This window comes from Schistocerca piceifrons, chromosome 6 (genome assembly GCF_021461385.2).
Source record: "Schistocerca piceifrons isolate TAMUIC-IGC-003096 chromosome 6, iqSchPice1.1, whole genome shotgun sequence".
In the NCBI taxonomy this organism is placed as follows: Eukaryota; Metazoa; Arthropoda; class Insecta; order Orthoptera; family Acrididae; genus Schistocerca; species Schistocerca piceifrons.
Window position 1 is genome coordinate 41,803,664 of NC_060143.1, and position 23,776 is coordinate 41,827,439.

The following is a 23,776-nucleotide window of genomic DNA, read 5'->3' on the forward strand; positions in this document are numbered from 1 at the left end:
TGCCTCTGCTGATGTCAACCCTCTATTGAACTCAAACAGAAGAATATGTTGGAAATGTTCTGATTTGTCAACTTGGCACTCCATTTTCTAGCATCCACAACTCCACTCATTGTCTCCACATGACAAAATGACAATGTGTAAACTCAAATAGCAACAGTGAACTGCAAATAAAAAATGACAATCAATAAAAAAAAAACCAATAGCAATTGGAATACCAACATGGAAAACAAAACCACCACGAACTTATACATCAATCTAATATATGAAAACTGCAAATGAGTAGTGTTAGAGAAAGAGCAGTAGTCTCATACTATTATTTTTTTTCCAAAGCCCCTGCTTTTACACTAATGTATATAACCTCCTGATTTATAGCACATAATAAAATTCTAGACATTCCCTCTATTATTAACTATATGGTTGGATTGTCACTAATTGTAACTGATTGTAATTGTTGTTTTAGGTACATGGTTATGGCTCTTGGTGTAAACATGCTGTTAAAAATCACTCAAGATGATGTTGTATATGATCCACTACCATTGTACCATACGGCTGGCGGAGCAATTGGCATTGGTCAAGCACTTCTATTTGGTATCACTGTTACTATCAGGCGGAAATTTTCTGCTTCCAATTATTGGACTGACTGTATCCAGAACAACTGCACGGTAAATAAAAACAAAGTGCTTGGCTTCAATTATGGAATTAATAAACAGAAATTTATTTTGGCTGTGAATACATGTAATACCTCAACCTCTTTAATCAAGTATAAGAACTCTCACTAATGCTGTACTGTAAGCTAAAACACAGCAGACTTAAAGGTATGCAGTTCATACTTGATTTTATAATGAAAACAACAACAATAATAACCTCTGCTTTTGATCTGTTCTTGAGAAATTCATCCGCAAGCTATGAAAAAGAGTAAGTGACAAAGGTGTTGTAAATTGAGTCAGCTTCAGTGATAGAAACATGAATGTGACTGCCTATTCATTTCAGATGACTTTGCAATTATTTCTGATCCACTAGATGCAGCTGAAACAAAACCAGTAACCTGAAGACATAAATAGGAAGTGCAGCACACCAGCTGTTCCTTGAGAAAATGGAGTTAATAACAAAATGTCAAGTCAGCACCCACAGTATGAGAGGTAGAAAAATGGCAAATGAAATGGACAGAGAAATTTAAATAGTTAGGAGAGAGGACTGACTCCAACGCCTCAAAGAAAGAAGCCTTTATTTCTCAGATCAGGAAAATGAAAATGACATAACAACTAACCAGAAAGATCTAGAAGAAGAAATCAATAATCATTAATGCTGAGATACAGCATTACTGCACACTAACATGATCGGGGGCCTCAAGTGTTGTAGTATGCCTTACTAAAAATTGAAATAAGAGAAAGACAAACCTTGAGGAATAAAGATGCTGTAACTTGCCAAACGAAAGTGTTGCTATGTTGATAGAGACAATAAAAAAACACACAAACATACACACAAATTTCAAGCTTTCACAACCCAAGGTTGCTTCATCAGAAAAGAGGGAAAGACGAAAGGATGTGGGTTTTAAGGGAGAGGGTAAGGAGTCATTCCAGTCCCGGGAGCGGAAAGACTTACCTTAGGGGAAAAAAAGGACAGGTATACACTCGCACGCACACAGGCAGACATATGTAAATTCAAAGAGAGAGAGAGAGAGAAAGGTTGCTCACTGAGGTAGGAAATGACCTGAAAGAAGTGGAGATAAAGCAGGAGGATATCCAGAAATATATTCACCTCAAGAAAGGAAAGTCAAAACAAAAACAGGCAAAACCTAAAGTGAGAAAGGAACAATATAGAAAATGAATCTCCAAGCACAATGCTTTATTCAAACAGCTAGCATATGGCCAAAAGTTTTTAGACAAATTACAGATTCCTTTTTCATGAATATGTCATGAACTTAAGCTTACTTTTAGATTAAGGTGGAAGTGAACTGAGAGAAAGTATTAATGTGGAGGAACTTTTTTATATTTATTTTCCCTATTTATGTTATATTTGTATTAGAACTTAGAAAGAGACATATCACTTAATATTCAGTTGGTTACGCACTTTTTTAGTGTCTGCATAAAATAAAGTAGGCTATTCCTCAAGATTCTAAAAAGGATTACCAATAAGTAGTTTTTTTATGGGAAAGTTCCAGCTGCAGTGTTGGAACGCTTAAACTGACACTGAGCTATGCATTTGATAAAGTGAACCGTTCCCACAAAGCACTCTCTTCTGGCTATTAATATTATATTCCACTTGGTTCTTGTGTTATGATGATGTAGACTGAGTTTGACTCTAGTTTCCTGACCAACAAAACTAGTCTTAATGCATACATATTACTTACAGTTAAAATTGTAAAATAAATTTCAGCAAAATTCTTGAAGTACAGCCCAACAGATGATTCTAACACTGCTGTTGTATAACTCAAGTAACTTAATTAATTTACCTTGGCTTGCTGACCTCCTTATTTTAAATGCATAAAGTTTGAGGTAAATAGCGAATTACACACAAAGTTTAGTGCTGTTGTGTCTTTACTGCAAATAACCAGTATTTATTGCAAATATGATCTTGGACAGTTCTTTTGACCAAGGAATCTACTTGAAGATCTCATTTTAGGTTACCTTGATTGATTATTCTCAGAAATTTTACACTTGGTTCCCTTTTTACAATTGTATTTCCTATGTGTTGTTCCACACCAGTATCATTTCTCCTTTTTTTAAATTCCATCATTGATGTTTTGCAGATGCTGACACTAAGATGGGTTTTATTGAAATATTGCAGTATTTCATTTACATTGTTGTTGCAGCAGATCTTAATTCATCATAGGCTTTGTGTTTGCAGGCAACAGATGAATCAAAATGAACTACTTTAGATTTAAGAGAACTCTCTTTAATATAATTTCTATACAGAAGGAACAAGAGTAGAACCTGTACAGAAACTCAAGGCACACCATATCTAATGTTAGTTTTCAGACCTTCAAGGTTTGTGTGAAAAGTAATGTCACTAAGTTCATAAAATGTAATGTCACTAAGTTCATAGAAACTAATTTATTGATCCATCTGGAACAATGCATCAAAATTCTACAACATATGATCCTCATACAGCAGTACATTCTTGCCAATAAGATTTCCAGGTGCTGTATGCACCCTGGAAGGCCTGTATTGGAATGCCATTTAGGGCAGGCATAACTGTAGTTTTCACATTGCCAATGGTCATGAAACGGTGTCCTTTGAAGGGTGTCTTGAGCTCAAGAAACAAACGAAAGTCTGCTGGAGTGAGGTTGGGACTGTAGTGGGGTTGGCACAGACCAGATAATCCCTCACAAAGAAGGCAGTGTGGCTGGGTGCATAGTTTTGGTGGAACTTCTGTGAACGAATGATGATGAGTGCTCTGATGTAGACAACCCACCCTTCCCCATCCCCGGCCTTTTGGGGACTTCTATGAAAAAGACTTACAAACTCTTTCTGGACCATACCACTTCACTTTGGACCTGTTCCTGCATGCTTTCCCGGGGCATGCTGACTGTGAGGTGTGCCACTCAGAGCTCTGTCTCTTGTCTCAGGGTCATATTTGAAAACCCACATCTCGTTTCCATTACGGTGTTGCACCATAAATAATTCACTTGGCATGGCTGAGAGAAATTGAAACATCTTCCACGACTACTACAAGAGCCAGACAAACAAGTCAGGCTGGCTGAGCAACGTACACCAGGGCTGCCTGCCTATGCAGTGAGTACGAAGACCATGTCATCAAGGTGGTTACTTCACTCAGTCACCAAACAGGGTGACCAGAAGTGCAAAAGTATTAACATGGCAGAAAGATGGAGCTGTTATACTGCAGATGGATCAATTGCTTCACACTCAGGCCTTGGTTCTGTTGTGACTTGTCCAGAAGAAACCAGTGCTGTAGCTAAACAATTATGGGTTAAGTCCACATAAATATTCCTTTTTTAGAGGTATTGCAGCCTGCTGCCTACCAGATAATAGGAGGGACCTATGATGGGTTATTTGTTTGAAGAGAATGTCTGTCCACTGAGAAAAATTTTGAGCTTGGGGAAGAAATGGAAGTTCGTGGAAGTCAGATGGAGCCAAATCAGGCAAATAAGGTGGGTGTGGCAAAAGTTTGTATCTTATTCCATGTGTTTTTGCCATGGCGGTGACACTTGTCTATGGGCGTGCATTGTCTTGATGAAACCCGGACTTTTCTCACATGTCTGTTGCTGTAGTTGGTCCAGAAGGTTAACATAGTATTGACCCATAATTGTTTGAGCAGTGGGCAGATAATTGTTTGATCAGTGGGCAGATAATCATGATATTTTTGTTTCTGGGCTGTAGTATTGGTCTCAAGTTTAATCTGTGGTCACAAACTGGTACAAAAGATCTTGTTGGTTGCTCTGAAAACAGGGTCAAACGTTGTTTGGACATTTCCATTCTGAGAACATCAACAGCACACTAGACTGCAACAGCCATATAAGTCGGAAATCGCTGAGCATTGCCTGTCAGAACTCCACAGCATGGTTTATGACCAAACCAAAGTCCTGACACAGACTTCCAAATACTGGGACTGTGTCAGCAAAGAAGCCATAGAGTTTAGAGTAATGGAGCCACAACTAAATCATGACAGCGGTTACATCCTTAGCAAGGCGTGGGAACCCGCGATCACCCAGATTAAGAAGAAAAAGGATATTTCCCAGAGTTTACCGACTTTGGGCGAGGAGGGAAGAAAATGAGAGCGGTGCCGGCAGACCCTCCTGAACGAGAAGCCGTAGGACGCAGCGCCCAGACGGCGGGAGAACGGACGCTGCACCTGGACCGAGCGCGGGGCGTGGACTGCACCGACTCATAGGAAGCGCCTGAGGGACGAGCGGGAGGGGGATTGTCCTATATATACATGGTGCTGGCCCACCGCCAGTCAGTACCTCAGTACACCTGATGATGGCAACGTGGTCGACTGCCGAAATATTGTGTCCTATGCACGCTCATACCAGGCTGTTCAAAAAATGGCTCTGAGCACGATGCGACTTAACTTCTGAGGTTATCAGTCGCCCAGAACTTAGAACTGATTAAAGCTAACTAACCTAAGGACATCACACACATCCATGCCTGAGGGAGGATTCGAACTTGCGACCGTAGTGGTCGCTCGGCTCCAGACTGTAGCGCCTAGAACCGCACGGCCACTCCGGCCGGCCAGGCTGTTCACCCGAGATTTATTTTGTCATAAAAGACACCTGGAGAGATTGAAGAATCACATCGCATCTCAAGCTTGAAACATCCCCGATGCTGTGGCTAAGCCATGTCTCCGCAATATCCTTTCTTTCAGGAGTGCTAGTTCTGCAGGGTTCGCAGGAGAGCATCTGTAAAGTTTGGAAGGTAGGAGACGAGATACTGGCAGAAGTAAAGCTGTGAGGATGGGGCGTGAGTCGTGCTTGGGTAGCTCAGTTGGTAGAGCACTTGCCCGCAAAAGGCAAAGGTCCCGAGTTCGAGTCTCGGTCCGTCACACAGTTTTAATCTGCCAGGAAGTTTCAGTCACATCACATACCTCTACGGGGAGGAGATATATCGCAGCATGAAAAGGATCGACAAGCTGCATCATCGGAGAAGTTGTCTACTGAGTTCTTTTGTTTTTCTTATGAAATGCCGAGAAGAACGTATGGTACCCAATTTTTCCTAAGATCAAGCATCACATCGACTCAGCGGCTGCCAGAAGAATCAAGAAACGTGCCAACCTAGCTTCGGTACGAGAGAGAGTTCGTTTCACGCGGTGGCACTTGGACACTACCAACAAAGAACTCCTACAATTACATCTACAACTGGCCAACTGGTTCAACCCCTGGGTGTGGGATTGGGTTGATGGTGTCACATGGGCCACAGCAGATTCAACCCAGAGAAAGTCAGCCAAATGACAGGCATCCAAGTTTGAATGTATATTGGAGAAACAACCTTCTGATGGCACCGGAAAGACCATCATCAATCTCACTAACAAGGGTCTGGATCATGATGCTATTTCGGTTCTTAAGAAAGGATTGAATTTCGCTCTGACTCCTAAAGATGTACCCACTGCTGACAGCGTTAGCACAGTGGAACAAACAGCTGCTAGACTTCCACCTGAAGCTGCTGAAGAAGTTCATCACGAAACCTGCAGAGCTCTAACCAAAACAAAGCTGATGAAACCGAACATTTCCTACAGGGAGAGGGCTGCCATACAGGAGCTAAGAGAAGATCTGGACATAGTAATATTACCTGCAGACAAGGGCAACGCAACAGTGATCCTATCCTGACAGGATTATGTTGAGAAGATGCGAGGCCTACTTGGTGACAGCACATACCGCAAGATTGACACCGATCCTACCAAGAGGGTCAAGAGGAAGACTCTGGCGCTTCTCAAGGATTCTGGCTTTCCTGACGAGATAACCAACAAGCTAAGCTCGAGGGCTGCTGTTCCTCCTAGACTTTATGGACTGCCGAAGGTGCACAAGGAATCGATTCCATTCGTCCCATTGTCAGCAATATTGGTGCCCCCAACATATCTTCTCGCCAAGCACCTCAAACAACTGCTTAGCCCGTATGTTGGGAGATGTACACACCACATCCATAACTCCGTGGATTTCCTGGGACGCATCAACAACCTTACGCGTAAGGAATCTGACATACTGGTGAGCTTCGACGTGGTATCTCTATTCACTAAAGTTCCGTTACAAGAATCCTTGGAACTCATCAGCCAGAAATTTGACGAAGAGCCCACCAACCTTTTCAGACATGTTCTGACATCAACTTACTTCTTATTTGATGGTGAATACTATGAGCAGACAGAAGGAGTAGCCATGGGGAGTCCACTCTCTCCCGTTGTTGCAAATATGTACATGGAACATTTCGAGGAGGAAGCTCTTGAATCAGCACATCTAAAACCCATCTGTTTCTTTAGATATATGGATGATACCTTCATTATCTGGCCACATGGAAGAGATAAACTGGCAGGCTTCCTCACACATCTCAACTCCAGACACGAGAATATTAAGTTCACCATGGAGATCCAAGTGGATGGGATGCTCCCTTTCCTAGATGTTTTGATTGGAAGACAAGCAGACAGCACTTTGGGCCACAGCGTGTATAGGAGGAAGACGCACACTGATTTGTACCTACGTGCGGATAGCTGCCACCACCCGGCACAAAAGAATGGTGTGCTCAAAACTCTTGTACACAGAGCTCACACCATCTCCGACGGGGACAGCCTCCAACAAGAATTGGACCATCTGAAGACCTTGTTTCAGAGGAACGGTTACAAGGAAGTGCAAATTCGGAAGGCTCTACATCCCACACCTGCAGCACCGCCGGAAACTGAGGATGAACATCAGGAGGAGGCGGCCTTGGCTATTATTCCATTTTGTGGGGCCTTATGCAGAAAAATTGGACGCATTATACATAAATACCAAGTGAAAATCATCTTCCGTCCTTCAAGCAAAACCAAGAGCCTTCTTGGTCTACATAAATCAGGGGTTTATCAGATACTGTATTTACTCGAATCTAAGGTGAACTTTTTTTTCTGGTTTTTGTAATAAAAAAAAAACCGCCTGCGGCTGAGAATCGAGTGCAAAGCAAGCAGAAATTCTGAAAAATATTGGTAGGTGCCACCACAAATAACTTCTGCCGTCGAATATATGTAGCGCTACACAGGCATGCTTTGGAGGAAAAAAAAAAAAAAAAAAAAAAAAAAAAAAAAAAAAAAAAAAAAAAAAAAAAAAAAATTAATAATAATAATAATAAAAATAATAATAATAATCAATGTACTACAAAAATCCGACTGGCAAGACTGTTTGGGATGTTTGTCAATATGGCCAACTCTACGTTCTGATTTTGTTCCTACCTGTGAGAAGAGATGGTTGCTAATAGGAACCTGATGAAATGTGAATCACATGCAGTATTCTCTTCACCATAAGAATAATATGAATGTAAACATTTTGCCATGTATTCTTTTGTGTTCGCTGCTATCTCATTTAAATGCTGTCTGCCTAATAAACTACGAAACTAGAGTGAGACAACAGCAAACACGGAAGAATATACATATCGTGTCATGTCTATATTCGTATTATTCTTATGCCGAATAGTGATACAGTCAGAAATGAAGCGCGGCAACTGACTAGATTTTTAAATCTAAGATGACTCTAATTTCTGTGCAGAATTTGATGTACTAAAGAAGCGGCTGCAAAGATTTTCAAACGGAGAAAAATTTTCGCTTAGCTCTCGTTCAGAACATGTTCTATCATACACAGTGTATTATTTGGTTCTTGTTGATCATTATCAAAGAAAGCAGCAGTGTAAATAACAACAAGTAGTTGTCTCTTGCCATTGTTTCGCTAATTAGACAATTCCTCTCTTTTTTTTTAAATTGTAAGTGGCGGTAGCGCGCACAAAAGCAAGCCATGCCGCGAGCGGCGACAGGCCGTAAACTGGCACTATCAGAATGCGACAAACAATGCATGACACAGTACAGTAATGCATTTTCAGCTTAGAGTGACGTAAACGCCTATAACAAAGAAAACGGCACTTATCAGATCAAAGCAAAATAAGCAATCGATTCAAACCAGACGAAGCACGTAAAAAAGGAAGGGTGCCCGTATAAATACCAACAGAGTGCCTGACGCATAGCAATGGCTACCTGGTAAAGCTTCACAGCTAAGCTTATGACTCTAACCAAACTACTGTAGCTGTATTGTCATTCATTCGACCTAATTGTGTTTCATATTATAATGGACCAACTTTGTTTCGATTTGGAGGTGCGGCCTAAAACTTTTCTCTCCCCTTGAATTTCGAGTCTCAAATTTCACGTGCGGCTTAGATTCGGGAAATTTTTTTTCCCTTTATTTCGAGTCTCATTTTTCAGGTGCAGCTTAGATTCGAGTAAATACGGTTCCTTGCCAATGCGGAAGTGTATACATAGGTCTGACCATTCATACCATTTTGGACCGATACCGAGAACATCAACAGCGCACTTGACTGCAACAGCCCAGTAAGTCGGCAATCGCTGAGCATTGCCTGTTGGAACTCCACAGCATGCATTATGACCAAACCAAAGTACTGACACAGACTTCCAAATAATGGGACTGTCATCAAAGAAGCCATAGAGATTAGAGTAAGGGAGCCACAACTAAATCGTGACAGCGGTTACATCCTTAGCAAGGTGTGGGAACCTGCGATCGCCCAGAGTAAGAAGGAAAAGGATATTTCCCAGAGTGTACCGACTTCGGGGAAGGAGGGAAGAAAATGAGAGCGGTGCCGGCAGACCCTCCTGAACAAAAAGACCTAGGACGCAGCACGCAGACGGGGGGAGAACGGACGCTGTACCTAGACTGTGCGCGGGGCGAGGTCTGCACCGACTCATAGGAAGCACCTGAGGGAGGAGGGGGATTATCCTATATATACCTGGGGCCGGCCCACCACTGGTCAGTACATCAGCGCACCTGATGATGGCAACGTGGTTGATTGCTGAAATATTGTGTCCTATGCACACTCATACCAGGCTGTTCACCCGAGATTTATTTCGACATAAAATACGCCTGGAAAAATTGAAGAATCACACCCTTATATCAGTCTATGAATCTGCATGGTTCTACAAGTCTCTTTCTCTGCTCTTAGCTATATTTAGCTCGGAACTGCTGTTCTTGCCGAGCCTAATGCTGTGGACTTAGAACTCTCCAACTGCTGGGCCAACTGGGAAGGCCTCCTTCAGCTGCCATCGGCTTCCCTGGGTCTTGTCCAGTGCTGTACTGCTGTTCAGCTGTCATAACTTGTGCAGGCAGACTTCTTGCAGCCTGCCTCTGCCCTGGGCAACTGTTTTGTTGTGAGCTGCCTCTTCTGCATTGGGTCTTCAGTGTTGTCGCACGTGGCCACGATGTTCTTGCATGATGCAGCTGAGGCAATGTTCCCATCCTCCTGGGTCTGCAGTCTTGCGATGTCATTGGCACTGATGTAACTGCTTCCTCCCTTCTGCTCGCTGCCAGCCCGTTGCCATGAACTGTGTTCTGATCACAGTGCCTTCCTTGCCTGGATGTGTACTACTGACACTGGTAGGAACTAGCTCACTGAGGCAATGATCCGACTACTGATGTACTCTCAGTAACAAATTAGTGGTTTGCCATGCTGTTTTTCTGACGTCTCAGCACTGACTCACCACTTCACTTCTACCCTCACCCTTTATGGTGGCTTAACAGTGTCCTGACTTTGATCTAACCTGTTCTACCAACCACCAAAGTGGCCAACTAACCTCGTCATTATAAGTGGTGTCAGAGGGGTCAGTCACCTCTACGTTTTGGTGACTGTGGAAGTATGCCAGCTGCCGTCCCTGGAGACGGTGGCTCAGTTACTACAAGATTGCAGTTTCATCAGCATGCAGTATGGTGAGTGCAGTAATATTACTGCGAGGATCACGGAAAACCAATGGGTTGGTTTTGCCAGGTGTCTTGACTCTAGTTGTATGTATAATACGACGAAAATTAATGCAGGAGGTGTTCTGAGGTTATATGTCAGTTTGTGATATTTGGAACAAGCATGTACTTTGGTTTGAGCAAGGGGTATGGCTCACTTTGTTAAGTATGTGGTAGTGGTAGCCATGAGTAGCCATTCAGGTGGAATGTTACATTGTAATAAGTATTTTGCTCATTATATATGTTAGTATTTACATGATTGTTTTACTTTGTTCTCTTGTTGTTTCGTGTAACTGTTAGAGGGTCAACCATATCAGTTTCAATAACACAGTGGCCTGCCCTGTATTAAATATTGCAGATCTTGACAGCTAGAAGGGCCAAGTTGTTGGCAAGGATTGTGGATACGTCTAAGCAAGTACAGGCTGTGAAAGCAGACCAAGCATCTTTAGCAGAGAAAGAAAAAGTTGAGAGGGGACGCAAATGGGATTGGTTTAGTCCAATTACTCATGCAAAATCTGTGCAGAGGCAGAAAGAATGGGATGCTTGGTTGGAAGAAAGTGGTGATTGGTCCTCCAGCAGTAAAGAATTCTAGGATTTTAAGGAACAGGTCTACATTTAGATTTTCTGCATCCACAATACATCCAGCTATCGCAGATGTAGTTAAACCTCTAAACATTTTGAGGAATGAGGAAAGGTGAGGTGATTGGTGGAAGGATTTAACAATTGATTGTAATGAGAATCTTAAGAGATTAAAAGAGAGTGCTAATGTTATGGAAGTTAGTGTGAGTTTACTTCATGTGCAAAGTAGTGGCATTGTGAAAGTTAAAGGAGAGTAGTGTAGAATTAGCAGCTCACATTTCATGTGGAGTCTGAAGTATCTGTAGTGCCAGATGAAGTAAATATGTTCTGTATTGAAGTGTTCTGTATTGAGAGTGTGAGTAGCAACATGGGTGATGTTGATGTAGGTGGAGTAGTGTCTACGCCATTGGGTGATAATGATTGTTGTTTACAGGCCACGGAGCCTGAGACAGGCGTACAGGGAAGCACATATGCCATTGATTTTTGTGTCATGCAGAGTGCCACTGCAGATAGTAATTTTATTGTAGATACTACAAGGGATCCACAGGGGGAGCTATTGATGGTGTTGGCTATGTTACAGATGTTGAGGATAGTGGAATAGTATAGACACATTTATTTCCGAAGAAAGCTGATTCATTGCTGTTGGTGATGGCATCACCGCCCCTGAAGGGAGGGCTGGGACTGAATCATTTCAGGAATGTGTACCTCAGGATCAGAATAAAGTTGATGACACTTGCAGTGTTATTGGTACGGAAGGTAAGAAAAAAACTTCGTGTAGTTTTTCTTGAGCACACAGTTGAACTTGGGAAGACATTTTTTTGGCTGAAGGAGAAAGTTGCAAATGATTCATTATTGCAAGAATGGAAATAGAGCCAAATAAATTGTGTATAGCATCATTAAGATTCAATTCACGTGATAAAAGGAAGTTGGCTTTGATGGGAAAAAGTACAGGAAAGAATAGCATTGCAAGATCTAGTCAGTCTACAATTATTAATAAAGTAAGGGGAACCATGGAACTACCAACCAGTATATTAAAAGTGGTAGTACCATATGCAGTTTTTGTCTAAGCATAGTTTTAAGGACATGTGTTCTGAAAAACAGAAAGGGAACTCTTTAACAGACCTCCTGATAAATGAAGAAACGTGCTGGATATCAGAAACAACTGAGTGAAACGAACTGCTGAAGAAGGACTTGTTAAAGGAATGACAGGGAAGGAAGCATTTGTAATCCTACTTTATTAGCTGTAAGTAGCAGTTCAGTAGAATCATTGCTGTATGTGAAAATGAGAGTAGGTGATTGAGTAACCTGTAGCAAATGGTGATTAGTAAGTAAGGATAGGATAGAGAAATACTTGAGAAACAAAGAGAAGTGTGAAATGTAAAGGCTTATACAAGTTTGTGTATTGTAGAATGTTTTCAGTTTGTCAAGATGACTGAATTTAATAATGTCATTGTACTAGTAAATAAGTTATGATTTGGTGGACTCAAGTTCCTTTAAGAAAGCCAGAGAGTCCAGTGGAATGGGCGTGGAAGATGATGTTTAGATTTAAGAACATAGCCAATGAATCTTGTAATTTAAGTGAGCTAGTGTGAGAGGGAAGATAAGTATATTGCATATAATTGTCAACTTGTAAATGTATGTTGAGATGTTGCAGAGAAACCAAGAACAAAAGTCAGGGTAGATTTTCTAAATAAGGGAGGCATGTTGTGCTGCATATAACTCACTTGACACAGCCGAGGGAAACCGAAAAGTCTTCCTTGGCTACTACAAGAACCAGATAAATAGCTCAAGTCGAGCCAGCCGAGCAAATTATACCATGGGTGCTTGCTGTGGCAAGTACTATGGTTGTGATGCCAAGGTGGTTATTTCACACTGTCACCGAACACAGTGACCAGAGGTGCAGAAGTATCAACACAGCAGACAGGCAGAGCCACCATGGTGCAGGTGGCCTGGTTGCTTCACACTCAGTCCATGGTTCTGTTGTGACTAGTGTGGAAGAAACCAATACCATAACAAAACTAGTAATGGCCCAAGCATGTATAAATATTCCTTATTTTCAATTAGAGGTATTTCCATCTGCTGCAACCAGCTATAAGGAGGATCCTATGATGGTTCCAATCTTTGTTTCTACCAACTTATGAGTCTCCATTGTTCTACAAGTCTCTCTTTCTGGATGTAGCTGCCGCTAGCTGTGATACTGCTGTTTGTGCCATATCCATTGCTGTGGACTTAGTGCTCTCCAGCAAGGCGGGCCACCTGTTGGGCTTACGCCATCTGCTGCTGCCTTCCACCCTGGACCATCCAGGGCCATGCAGCTGTTCAACAGTCATCAGTTGTGTGGACAAGCTTCTTGCTGACTGTCTTTGCTCTGGGCAGACTCTGCTGTCATGATCTGCCTTGTCTTCATGGGGCTTCCAGTGTGGTAGTACATGCATTGATCAGGCTCACCCAGGACTATTAGTGCCCTATACTTGGTGCGGTTTGTGCAATCTCCCATCTTGTTGGGTCAGCACCTCTATCAGGCACCATCTCACCACACAACTGCTACCCTCAATCTTTGTGGCAGATTACAGGCATCCTGACCTTGTTCTACCCTGTTGCACCATCTGCCATAGTGCCCGGCCAACCCACTCATTAAAATAACATTGTCCAGAAAAGTTGTATCATTTCTGCATAATTCCAGAAGTTCTTCACAAATGAGCAATTGTTTGGACTCGAGGTCATGGGTAAAAATTTTCAGGACTAGTTTTGCAGTCACTTTCTTCATCTGATACTCTTCAGTTACAGTTTAATGGACAATGGTTTTGGACATCCAGAGTCTGAGCTGTAAGATGAACACTCATTCTATGGCCTCTGATCAAAAGTTTGCATGTCACACAATCTTCACCTTTCAACATTGTAGGTTGTTCAGAGTGAGTTTCATCATCGACTTAATCCCGCTTTACAAAAATGCATTGTGCCACTGAAACAGCAGTTGGTTTGACAAACATTCACTCCCAAATGCCTGTTCGATCATTGGATATGTTTCAACTGTGGTCTTGCCAAGTTCCATGCAGAATTTGAGTGCATATTGTTGTTCAAGTGAACTCTCCATCGTGGCTGTAACCAGGCAACCAAACAGAGGTTAATATAGGGACATATTCTGCCTCTCCAGGATCTCAGAGGGAACTAAAATTGGTTGTACTGAGGAGCCAACAGCTTCCACAAATGAGCCTGGATGAGTACATCTTAGTCTGATCAATAGGAGCATCAGAATAGAAGGGTAACATTACTTTCTGGACAAGCATTTTGTATACATGATTACTATTTTTGGAACTGTAAAATGTTTTAACAAGTAATTACAGCATCTAATAATTTATCTAATAGCACAGTAACATTAACAGAGTCAAAAGCATTTTTAAATGCAGCTGCATGTTTCTTTGTTTCTCTGCCACTTATCATTTCATCAAGAAACTGAGCAGCTGCCACCCTGGTGGGTTCATTTTGTAAGAAACCAGTTTGTTTCTCAGAACTAAATTGCTTTTGTCCAGAAAAGTTATGATTCTATTTTAGATTACCTTCCCCAATATGTTAGAGAAGACCAGAGAAACAGAGATTGACCTAAAACTTTTAGCGAATTTAGTTCATTTGATAAATTTTCTTTTCTGTTTGTCCCCTTTCTTAAAAGCTAGGAATAATTGAGTTTCAGTCTTTCTGGAAAGGTAATAGTTTAAATTACACTGTCAACTGCTGCAGACAGAGGTTCACAATGCTTCTTAGAGATTCCTAAAATGTTAATGTTTGTTTTCACTTCCTGCAGAGGTTACTGTTTTAGTGAACTGGTTATTTCTCTGCTGTCAGTGGAAAGAAGGTACATGTATGCTTAATGTTAAGGTCACCATAACATTTGTCACTTGTTACTCTAAAACTAATTACATCCCATATGTCAGCAGTCAAGTTACTTGCATTTTGGAGCTCACTATTATTATAATTGCTTCCAGTTTCAGTTAACAAACTATTATCACACTCATTGTAACTGCTGAAGGCAGCTTTAAGTTTGGGATTATTGTCTTCTACAGTTCCAAATTATTATAAAGTAACTTCTCCTAATCAGATAGTCTCATTTGTATGATTTGTAGTTTTGACTTTTGTAGCCACATCAAAGCAGTAATACAAATCACTGGTAAAATGATAAGCGACACATTTTTTGATGAACTACAAGGTGAATTGTAATGCGCTCTTAAGGCTACTGATTTATCATCATATGTTTTACATACACACTGTTCCTTTTCTTGCCAGTTTGGGGTGGGTGTGAGGGGAGTGCTATCATTTGAGTGAAACTGAAGCTGCATTGCATGGTGATCAGAGATGCCAAACTCCAGGACAGATGTGCTATATGAAAAACTGATCATGCTATTTATTATATTTTCCAGGCTTGTATTTTTGTTATCATTTTTATAATGTGCTCATTTGATAGTGGGATCAGGCCAATTTCATTAAGTTACAGGTAACTCATATACAAAATCCGCGAACATCCTGAAAAATTATACGAGCATGCAGTTACACTAGATACAAACAGGAAGTGATACATGGATTCTTTCCTGGGAGGATGCTTTAAAATACCTTTGGGACTGACATCCTCATCTTAAAAACAACATACATATAGGTATAACAATATTATGAAAAGGATAGTTGCTACTCTGCTACAGAAGAATGCTGAAGATTAGATGGGTAGATCACATAACTAATGAGGAGGTACTGAATAGGATTGGGGAGAAGAGGAGTTTGTGGCACAACTTGACCAGAAGAAGGGATCGGTTGGTAGGACATGTTCTGAGGCATCAAGGGATCACCAATTTAGTATTGGAGGGCAGCGTGGAGGGTAAAAATCGTAGGGGGAGACCAAGAGATGAATACACTAAGCAGATTCAGAAGGATGTAGGTTGCAGTAGGTACTGGGAGATGAAGAAGCTTGCACAGGATAGAATAGCATGGAGAGCTGCATCAAACCAGTCTCAGGACTGAAGACCACAACAACAGTTGCTACTCACCATATCGCGGAGATGCTGAGTCACAGATAGGCACATCAAAAAGACTGTCAGAAAGTGAGCTTTTGGCCAACAAGGCCTTTGGTAAAAAATAGACAACATATACACACACACTCACTTAGACACAACTCACACACACATGACCACAGTCCCCGGCTGCTGAGGGGGATTGGTTTGTCTTTCCTGCTAAAAGAAGCTTAGAAGATCATGGACAGAGGGCTACAAATACTAACTGTTACCAAAGTACCAGTGTACAGTTACCACCAAGAGAAAAAAATCAGTCAAATATCACAAGTTCATAGTCTTTCCCATATGTAAACGCCAAAAAGCATACCTTTCATAACACACTCGAAATTCATAGAACATTCATTCTGCATATCTTATTGATTTTTTTTAAATTTCACAAGTTCTCAGTAACTTTTTAAATTTTTTTTACTCATTGCAGTATTAGTATAAACCTAACATTAATAGGGCCTTGTAAATGCCGATGTCTGTTTTCTCTCTGAGAAAAAGCTGTTTAATTGCTTTGTCATTTTTAAATGATTTAGTGACTGTTAATATTGCAGCTAGTTGTAAAATAACAAAACTTAAGCAATTATAAAAATTTTAAATTAATATGAAGCATCTTTTTATAACAAGAAATTTAGTTTCCATAAATACAATAAATCAATTCTTCTTTTTCCATTTTGTATTTCACAATTTTTAGGTAGCTCAGTACATAGGGGAGATGTGTCGTTACCTATTGTCTGTACCACCGAAGCCTGAAGATACTCAACACAAGGTTCGCTTGATGTTTGGAAATGGTCTTCGCCCACAGATATGGAGAGAATTCACTAAGAGATTTGGAATTAAAAAGATTGGAGAATTTTATGGTGCAACAGAGGGGAACTCAAACATTGGTGAATATTATTAGCAATTCATTTGCTGTTTCATAAAGAATTGTTTATACCTATGCATGGCTCTTTGAATATATCTAAATGCTAAAAGTTTCATAAAAGTTTGTTATATTTATCCTACCAATTTACCACATTTTTTGTTGTGATTTTTCAGTCAACGTAGATGGAACAGTTGGTGCTGTTGGCTTTGTTCCTCGATATGCAACTGCAGTCTATCCTGTTATTTTGATAAAAGTTGATGAAGAAACTGGAGAACCTATTAGAGATGCTAATGGTTTCTGCATTCGATGTAATCCTGGTACAGTGATACTGTTAAATAATCTTGTCTTGGAAATCCTGTACACCTAATCGTCTTGCTTACTGAAGTATGTAATATTTTCAGGGGAACCAGGATTGTGTATTGGGAAAATTGATCCCAAGAAAGCTGTAAGCAAATTTAATGGATATGCAGATAAAAAAGCTTCAGAGAAAAAGATACTGAGAAATGTGTTTTCTATGGGTGACCAGGCTTTCAATACAGGTAATTATCGTTTTACTGTCATTTTTAAAAAGTAGTAGTAGCTTTGAGTGGAAATAAAGTCTTATAAGAACAATGACAGATAATATTTCTCCATTCAGACACAATAAAGTGAAACAAATTCATTCAGTCACTCATTCATTGTATTCTGTAGATTCCATCAAGAAAGAGAACCTTGAGGGTGCAGAACAAGTCAGGTTACACATTAAAAAGAGAAAAGAAAATTACAGAATCCTCTTGCCACTAATCTCAGTATCATAGCATCATTTTTTATGTACTGGATGAGTGTAACCATGACAGTTTTGAATCATTTAGAGGGGATGACGAACAAGTTTTGGATGCTGTCAGTGCCTGAGAAATACCCAGAGCCAAATGTAATCGCTTGCCCTCTTCCATAAGAACCCTAATGGCCTGTTAGTTCTGGGCATTCACAGAGGGTTGTATTACTGGTGGTTGGAGCTCCAATATTATGGACCTAGTGGACCCTTCAGGGATATTGCTGCCAGGGAGGGGAAGGAATCTAGTGTGCATTCTGTGTGTATACCAGGAGGAGTCATTCCAGGTGTGGAAAGGTGCTTCCAGATGGCATGAAGAGCACAGGGTGCAGCCAGCTGCAGGTGGTAGCTCTTATTGATACTAACAATGTGTGTCACTTTGGATTGTAAGACATCTGCTCTGAAACAGACAGTTGTCAAGACTGCGGGTCTTGCTTGCAAAATGAAAGCAAGAAGCTTAGTTGTATTTACTTGTGCAAGCTTAGCTGTATTTACCTGTGCAAACATGCCCTTGGTACCTGTGTCTATGTCAGATCTAGCTAAAAAGTGATTGTCTAAAGTATGTTAGGCTACCAGAATGAGATTTTCACTCTGCAGCGGAGTGTGCGCTGATATGAAACTTCCTGGCAGATTAAAACTGTGTGCCCGACCGAGACTCGAGCTCGAGCCCTTTGCCTTTCGCGGGCAAGTGCTCTACCAACTGAGCTACCGAAGCACGACTCACGCCCGCTATGTTAGGCTATTTTAAATGATATGGTCCACACCAGATTTTCAGTCCAAATACTTAAGTTGCACTTTGTTGTTGAATAACCTATAGTTTATCGCTAGATCGAGTCTCATTGATTATAATTTATGCACAGTAAAAAGCTGATCACACACTAAACTTAACTGGTGTCCTATAAAGAGACTGTTGAGTGCAGTAACTTAAACTAAGGTGACTCTAAAGTTTATGCAAGGCAAGGAAATCATTAACACATTCCCTAACTACGCTGTTTGTCCAAATACATAGTCATATCAGAATGAAAAAAAAATGGAGTGCACAGTAAATAGCATTTAGGAATAACACAGTCCAATGTTCGGTACTATTGTCATAGTTTTCAGAATGCATTATTGAAGTTTGATACAGTTCTTAAGATTAATCGCAAGCTCACTTTCAATCACTGAGAAATGGTCACTGAATTATAGAAAGATCTTCTTATGCAAAATTTAGATGAAACTTTGCACATTGTATGAGTTGTAATTTGTGCTAATTCATCTGCAGTACATTTTTATATACAGATATTGTTCATTTCATAACCTGCCACAGACTAACTAAAATGGCTTCCAGGTGCCTCTCTCTTATAAGACTACTTCCATCTGTTGTTGTTGCTGTCTTTTTACTAATTACAATTAAAGTTTTACGCTCCTGAGAAAATGAATAGTAAGGGAAGATTCTTCTAAATGTGGACTTTTAGGTAAAACAACAATTTCTATTAAATTCTGCTGTCGTATTTGCCAAAATAGGGTATTTTATGCTGATGTCCAAAATTAAATCAACAAGCAGAAACTATGCAAGGTTGCAGGTATTTTGCCACAAAACAGCATAAACAGGTGGCAATAAATTAGAAACAATGTAAAGAATACAGAACATAAACAATTGGAACATGCATAATGTAGACAATAAAGGTTCTTCATTTTTTCCGACTTAACGGATTTGCACACACATTCGCACTAGTCTTGGAGAGTGGTTGGTGGATTCTGACATGATGCAACCAGTCTCCCTAGTACATCTCAGACATACTCTGTGGGATTCAAATAGGGAGACCAAGCAGACCATGCCATGTGTGCAGTATCTTCTGTTTCCTAGGAAATGTCAGCCAACTGTGGTCTAGGAGGTCAAGCATTATCATCTATCATTACAAAGTCAGGGCCAACAGCAACTCACAGCAACAGCTCATGAGGTCTAAAGATCTCATTACGATACCTGACAGCAGTTAAACCTGGCTGATTCACCCGTAAAATTTCCTGAAGAGCTCTGTGAGTGGTCAACACAGTCCTTGCCCACACCATTAGAGGTACTTCTCAATATCGGTCTCTTTCCACAATGTTTGGGTCCCTGTTCCACATTCCCTCCAGATGTGAATCCATCAAGAATTGCTCTCCAGACCAAATCGTGGCTCACCTGTGAAAAACATATTGGCCCCCTGTTTGACCATCCAGGTGGCATGTTGACGACTCCGCTCTAAACGTTCCCTTCTGTGAAGACGCATCATAGGTACACATACAGCAGTAAAGGGCACACTGCTGAAGCCTTTTGCACATGGTTTGCCTCGATGTAACACATCCAGTGGATGCTGCAAGGTCGTGCAGTACTAAGGCGGTACCATTGTGCCCCTACAGCCAAATAACAGTTCTCTCTTTTGATGTCACACATGGTCGGCCCTACCCGAGTCTTCAGGCTACAGTTTAAGTTTCTATAAACTGTCGTCGCATTTGAGAAATAACAGAATGATTCACATTAAGCCATCAGGCCAAGTCAGTTTGTAAATGTTCTGCTTCCATTCTTCCTATGGTCCAGCACGGCAGAGTCTGGTAGGCATATTCTCTGTGCCATACTGCAATGTCTGTTACTCTGTATACAATGCTTCTGGATGTGGGGCTACCCGACAAACACTATTCCGTTTGATAGGTGCCCTGACATCCTCTCTGGCGTAGTTTTTCCTTGACCAGAATGCAGTATTCCGTGCAGAACACAATCGTACGGTTATCTGTTGACAGTTTATTTGATTATATCGTAAATTAGGCACAGGAGAGTGAAACTGCTGTTTGTTGTTTTAATTTTGGATACAAGTGTATTTCAGTATCAATGTTTTGACTATAAATGCTAATTACTCCGAAACTAAATGAAAGCAAAACCTGCTAACATATTTTGAGCATTAGCTATAATTATTTAGCTATAATTATTTTTCCATGTTTTTCCTCTACTCTACCCAGAAGTTAGTAACTGGATATAAGTATACGACTGAACAATGATAATGAAGTTTTGTATTGCAGGTGTCTTGCAATTGGCACAGTTTTAGGTAAATTAATTACACCAATGGCTTCTAATTAACTAAATGAATTGTACTGGATAATAAAGTCAAGTTGGCCAACCCTGCGTTCTCATTCAAGATTTCTAGTATGGTACACTTTGTCGTATAAATGATAATCTCAAAGATATTTGCAGAAAAATTAAATAAAAATTTTGGTGGGAAGAAAACATAACAGGGGAAAAGAACACAACTGCTTCATTACAAGTAGAGATCACCATTTCTAGCATCATTGATAGAACTAACTGTGATCCTCTGGTACAGAGCCAAGTGGAGGGTCTGAATCAGATGCTAAGGTGGTTTTGCAACCATTTAGATTGCAGATGCCTTGACTTGTGCCATTTTATGAGTTATGACCACAAAGTAAGTTCTGTTTGGTTATATAAAACAAACATGTGCAGAAAATATATATATATTTATTCTACAAAAATCTACACCTGTTAAAACTACTTTTCTGCAAAGCTTCCAAAATTTTGTAGGCACTTGTCACAGTGTGGCACAAGTTTTTTTATGCCTTCTTCATAGAAGGTTGCCACCTGTGTATTCAACCATGTGGTAACAAGTTCTTTCAGCTTGTCATCATCATTGAAGTGTTGTCCACCAAGGACAGATTTTAGGTGTAAGAAGAGATGAAAGTTGCTAGGAGCAAGGTCCGGGCTGTATGGGGGATAATCAAATGCATCCCAGTGAAATTCCCATAAGTGTCATTTGGTCACATTCTCCTTGTGTGGAAAAAAACAACACCTTTTGATAGTAATCCTCGGCGCTTGTTCTGTATTTTGTGGCGGGATTTCTTAATGGTCTCGCAGTAACCATGTGCATTGATTGTTTGGCCTCATGGTAAGAAATCAATCAGCAAATGCCTTATCTGTCCCAAAAAATGGTGCACATGACTTTTCGAGGTGTCAAGATTTGCTCAGGCTTAACCTTCATTGGGGATGAAGTGTGGCTCCATTCCATTGATTGGCGTTTTGTTTCAGGGGTGTTGTGCAATACCCAAGTTTCATCCCCCATGACTATCCGAGAAAGAAAACCATCACCTTCTTCATTGTAGTGTGTCAAAAACTGAAGTGCAGTGCCCATCTGTTGTTTTTGTGTTGTTCAGTAAGAATTTTGGGTACCCAACATGAGAAAACTTTTTGAAATTTCATTTTTTCAGTAACAATTTCACAAATTAGCAATCGTGAGATTGGCAGAACTTCCATAGCAAGGGTACTAAGTGTAAACTTATGGCTGTGCTTAATCTTCTCTTCAGTTGTGTGAACCAGTTCATCAGTAACCACAGATGGGCATCCACTTCTTTCTTCATCGTGCACTTGATCACGTCCTTCATTGAACAGTCTGACCCATGTTCTAACCGTTGAATCACTCATAGCATTTTGTCCGTAAACCTTGCAGATTTGTCAATGAATTTCATTTGATTTAACTTTCTTTGCATTTAGAAAACAAATCACGGATCTGATTTCACACACGGCATTTTCAATTACAGCTGACATTATAAAGAAGTACTACAAAGCACACATGGGCAGCAGAAATCTGAAAATGACATACATGTCTTCTCCTTGAGTCAGAGTAACTGCCGCGCATGCCCAGAACTGCGATCATAGCGCTGCCACAGATAGAAATAGAAATGGAACTTACTTTGTAGACGACCCACGAATGTTGAGTTTCCGGGTCAGGGGTCCATACACACAGAAATGGCTACACATGTAACGGGCTCTATGTTGATGGGACTGGGCAATTTTTAGGTTAGAGAATCTCAGGAAACTACAGAAAGGGTGTCAGTCTGAAAGGGTGCAGGGCCAACAGAGGATGACGGTAGATCTAGCAACAATTGATACTGTAGTTGTAAATTGTCATCGCTGTGTTTAGAAAGAACCAGAGCTCCAAGCACTAATAGAAAGCACTGAAGCTCAAATGGTTATAGGTGTGGAAAGCTTGCTGAAGCTGGAAAGAAGTTCAACCAAGAATTTTACAAAGGCCCTCACCATGTTCAGAAAGGATAGATTAAATACAGTTGGCAGTGGAATTTTTATTGCTTTCAGAAGTAGTTTACCCTGTAGTGAATTTGAAGTAGACAGTTCATGTGGGCTAATATGGGTAGAGGTTATGGTTAACAACTGAAATAAATTAATAATTGGTTCCTTTTACCAATCCCTGCAACTCAGATGATACAGTTCCTGAACAGTTCAAACAAAACTTGAGTCACATTTCAAATAGGTATCCCAACCATACAATTATAGTTGGTGGTGACTGCAGTCTACCCTTGATATGTTGGTGAAAGTACATGTTTAAAGTTAGTGGTAGCATAAAATGTCATCCGAGATCATACTGACTGCTTTCTCAGAAAATTATTTTGAACAATTAGTTCAGCAGCCCACTCGATGTGTGAATTGTTGTGAAAGCATACTTGACCTTTTAGCAACAAATGATACTAAGCAAATAGGAAGTATCATGATGGAGGCAGGGATTAGTCATCACAAAGTTGTTGCAGTGAGACGATAAATAAATGCAAACTACATCAATTTAAAAAAGTAGATAGAAATTAGCTTGGTGCCTTCCTAAGAGACAGTCATCACTCCTTCCAGTCTGTCCATGTAAGCTGAGGACAGATGTGGTTTGGATTCAAAAAAATAGTATCGATGACATTTGAAAAATAAATATACCAAATAACTTAATAGGAGGTGGTACTGATCCCACATGATACACAAAAAACGTCAGAACACTGTTGCAGAAGCAATAAAAAAAGCATGCCAAATTTAAAAGAATGTAAAATCCCCATGATTGGTGAAGTTTTACAGAAGCTCAAAATGTAGCGCAACTTTCAATGTAAGATGTTTGAATAGTTTCTTCAATGCAACTCTGTCTCAAAATCTGGCAGAAAACCCAAAGAGATTCTGACCTTACGTAAAGTACGCCACTGGCAAGATGCAGCAAATACCTCCACTGCACAATAACAATGGTGATGTTACTGATGGCAGTACCACTAAA

General features: G+C 40.5%; 1 protein-coding gene across 1 annotated transcript in view; it reads left to right on the forward strand.

The window, feature by feature from the left end:
• LOC124803103 (long-chain fatty acid transport protein 1-like) overlaps window positions 1–23,776 on the forward strand; it is a 334,127-nt gene that overhangs the window by 267,243 nt on the left and 43,108 nt on the right. The window contains exons 5-8 of the mRNA XM_047264261.1: window positions 461–662; window positions 16,736–16,928; window positions 17,080–17,223; window positions 17,308–17,445. Coding sequence (XP_047120217.1) covers window positions 461–662; window positions 16,736–16,928; window positions 17,080–17,223; window positions 17,308–17,445 — 677 coding nt within the window. The remainder of the gene's footprint in view (window positions 1–460; window positions 663–16,735; window positions 16,929–17,079; window positions 17,224–17,307; window positions 17,446–23,776) is intronic.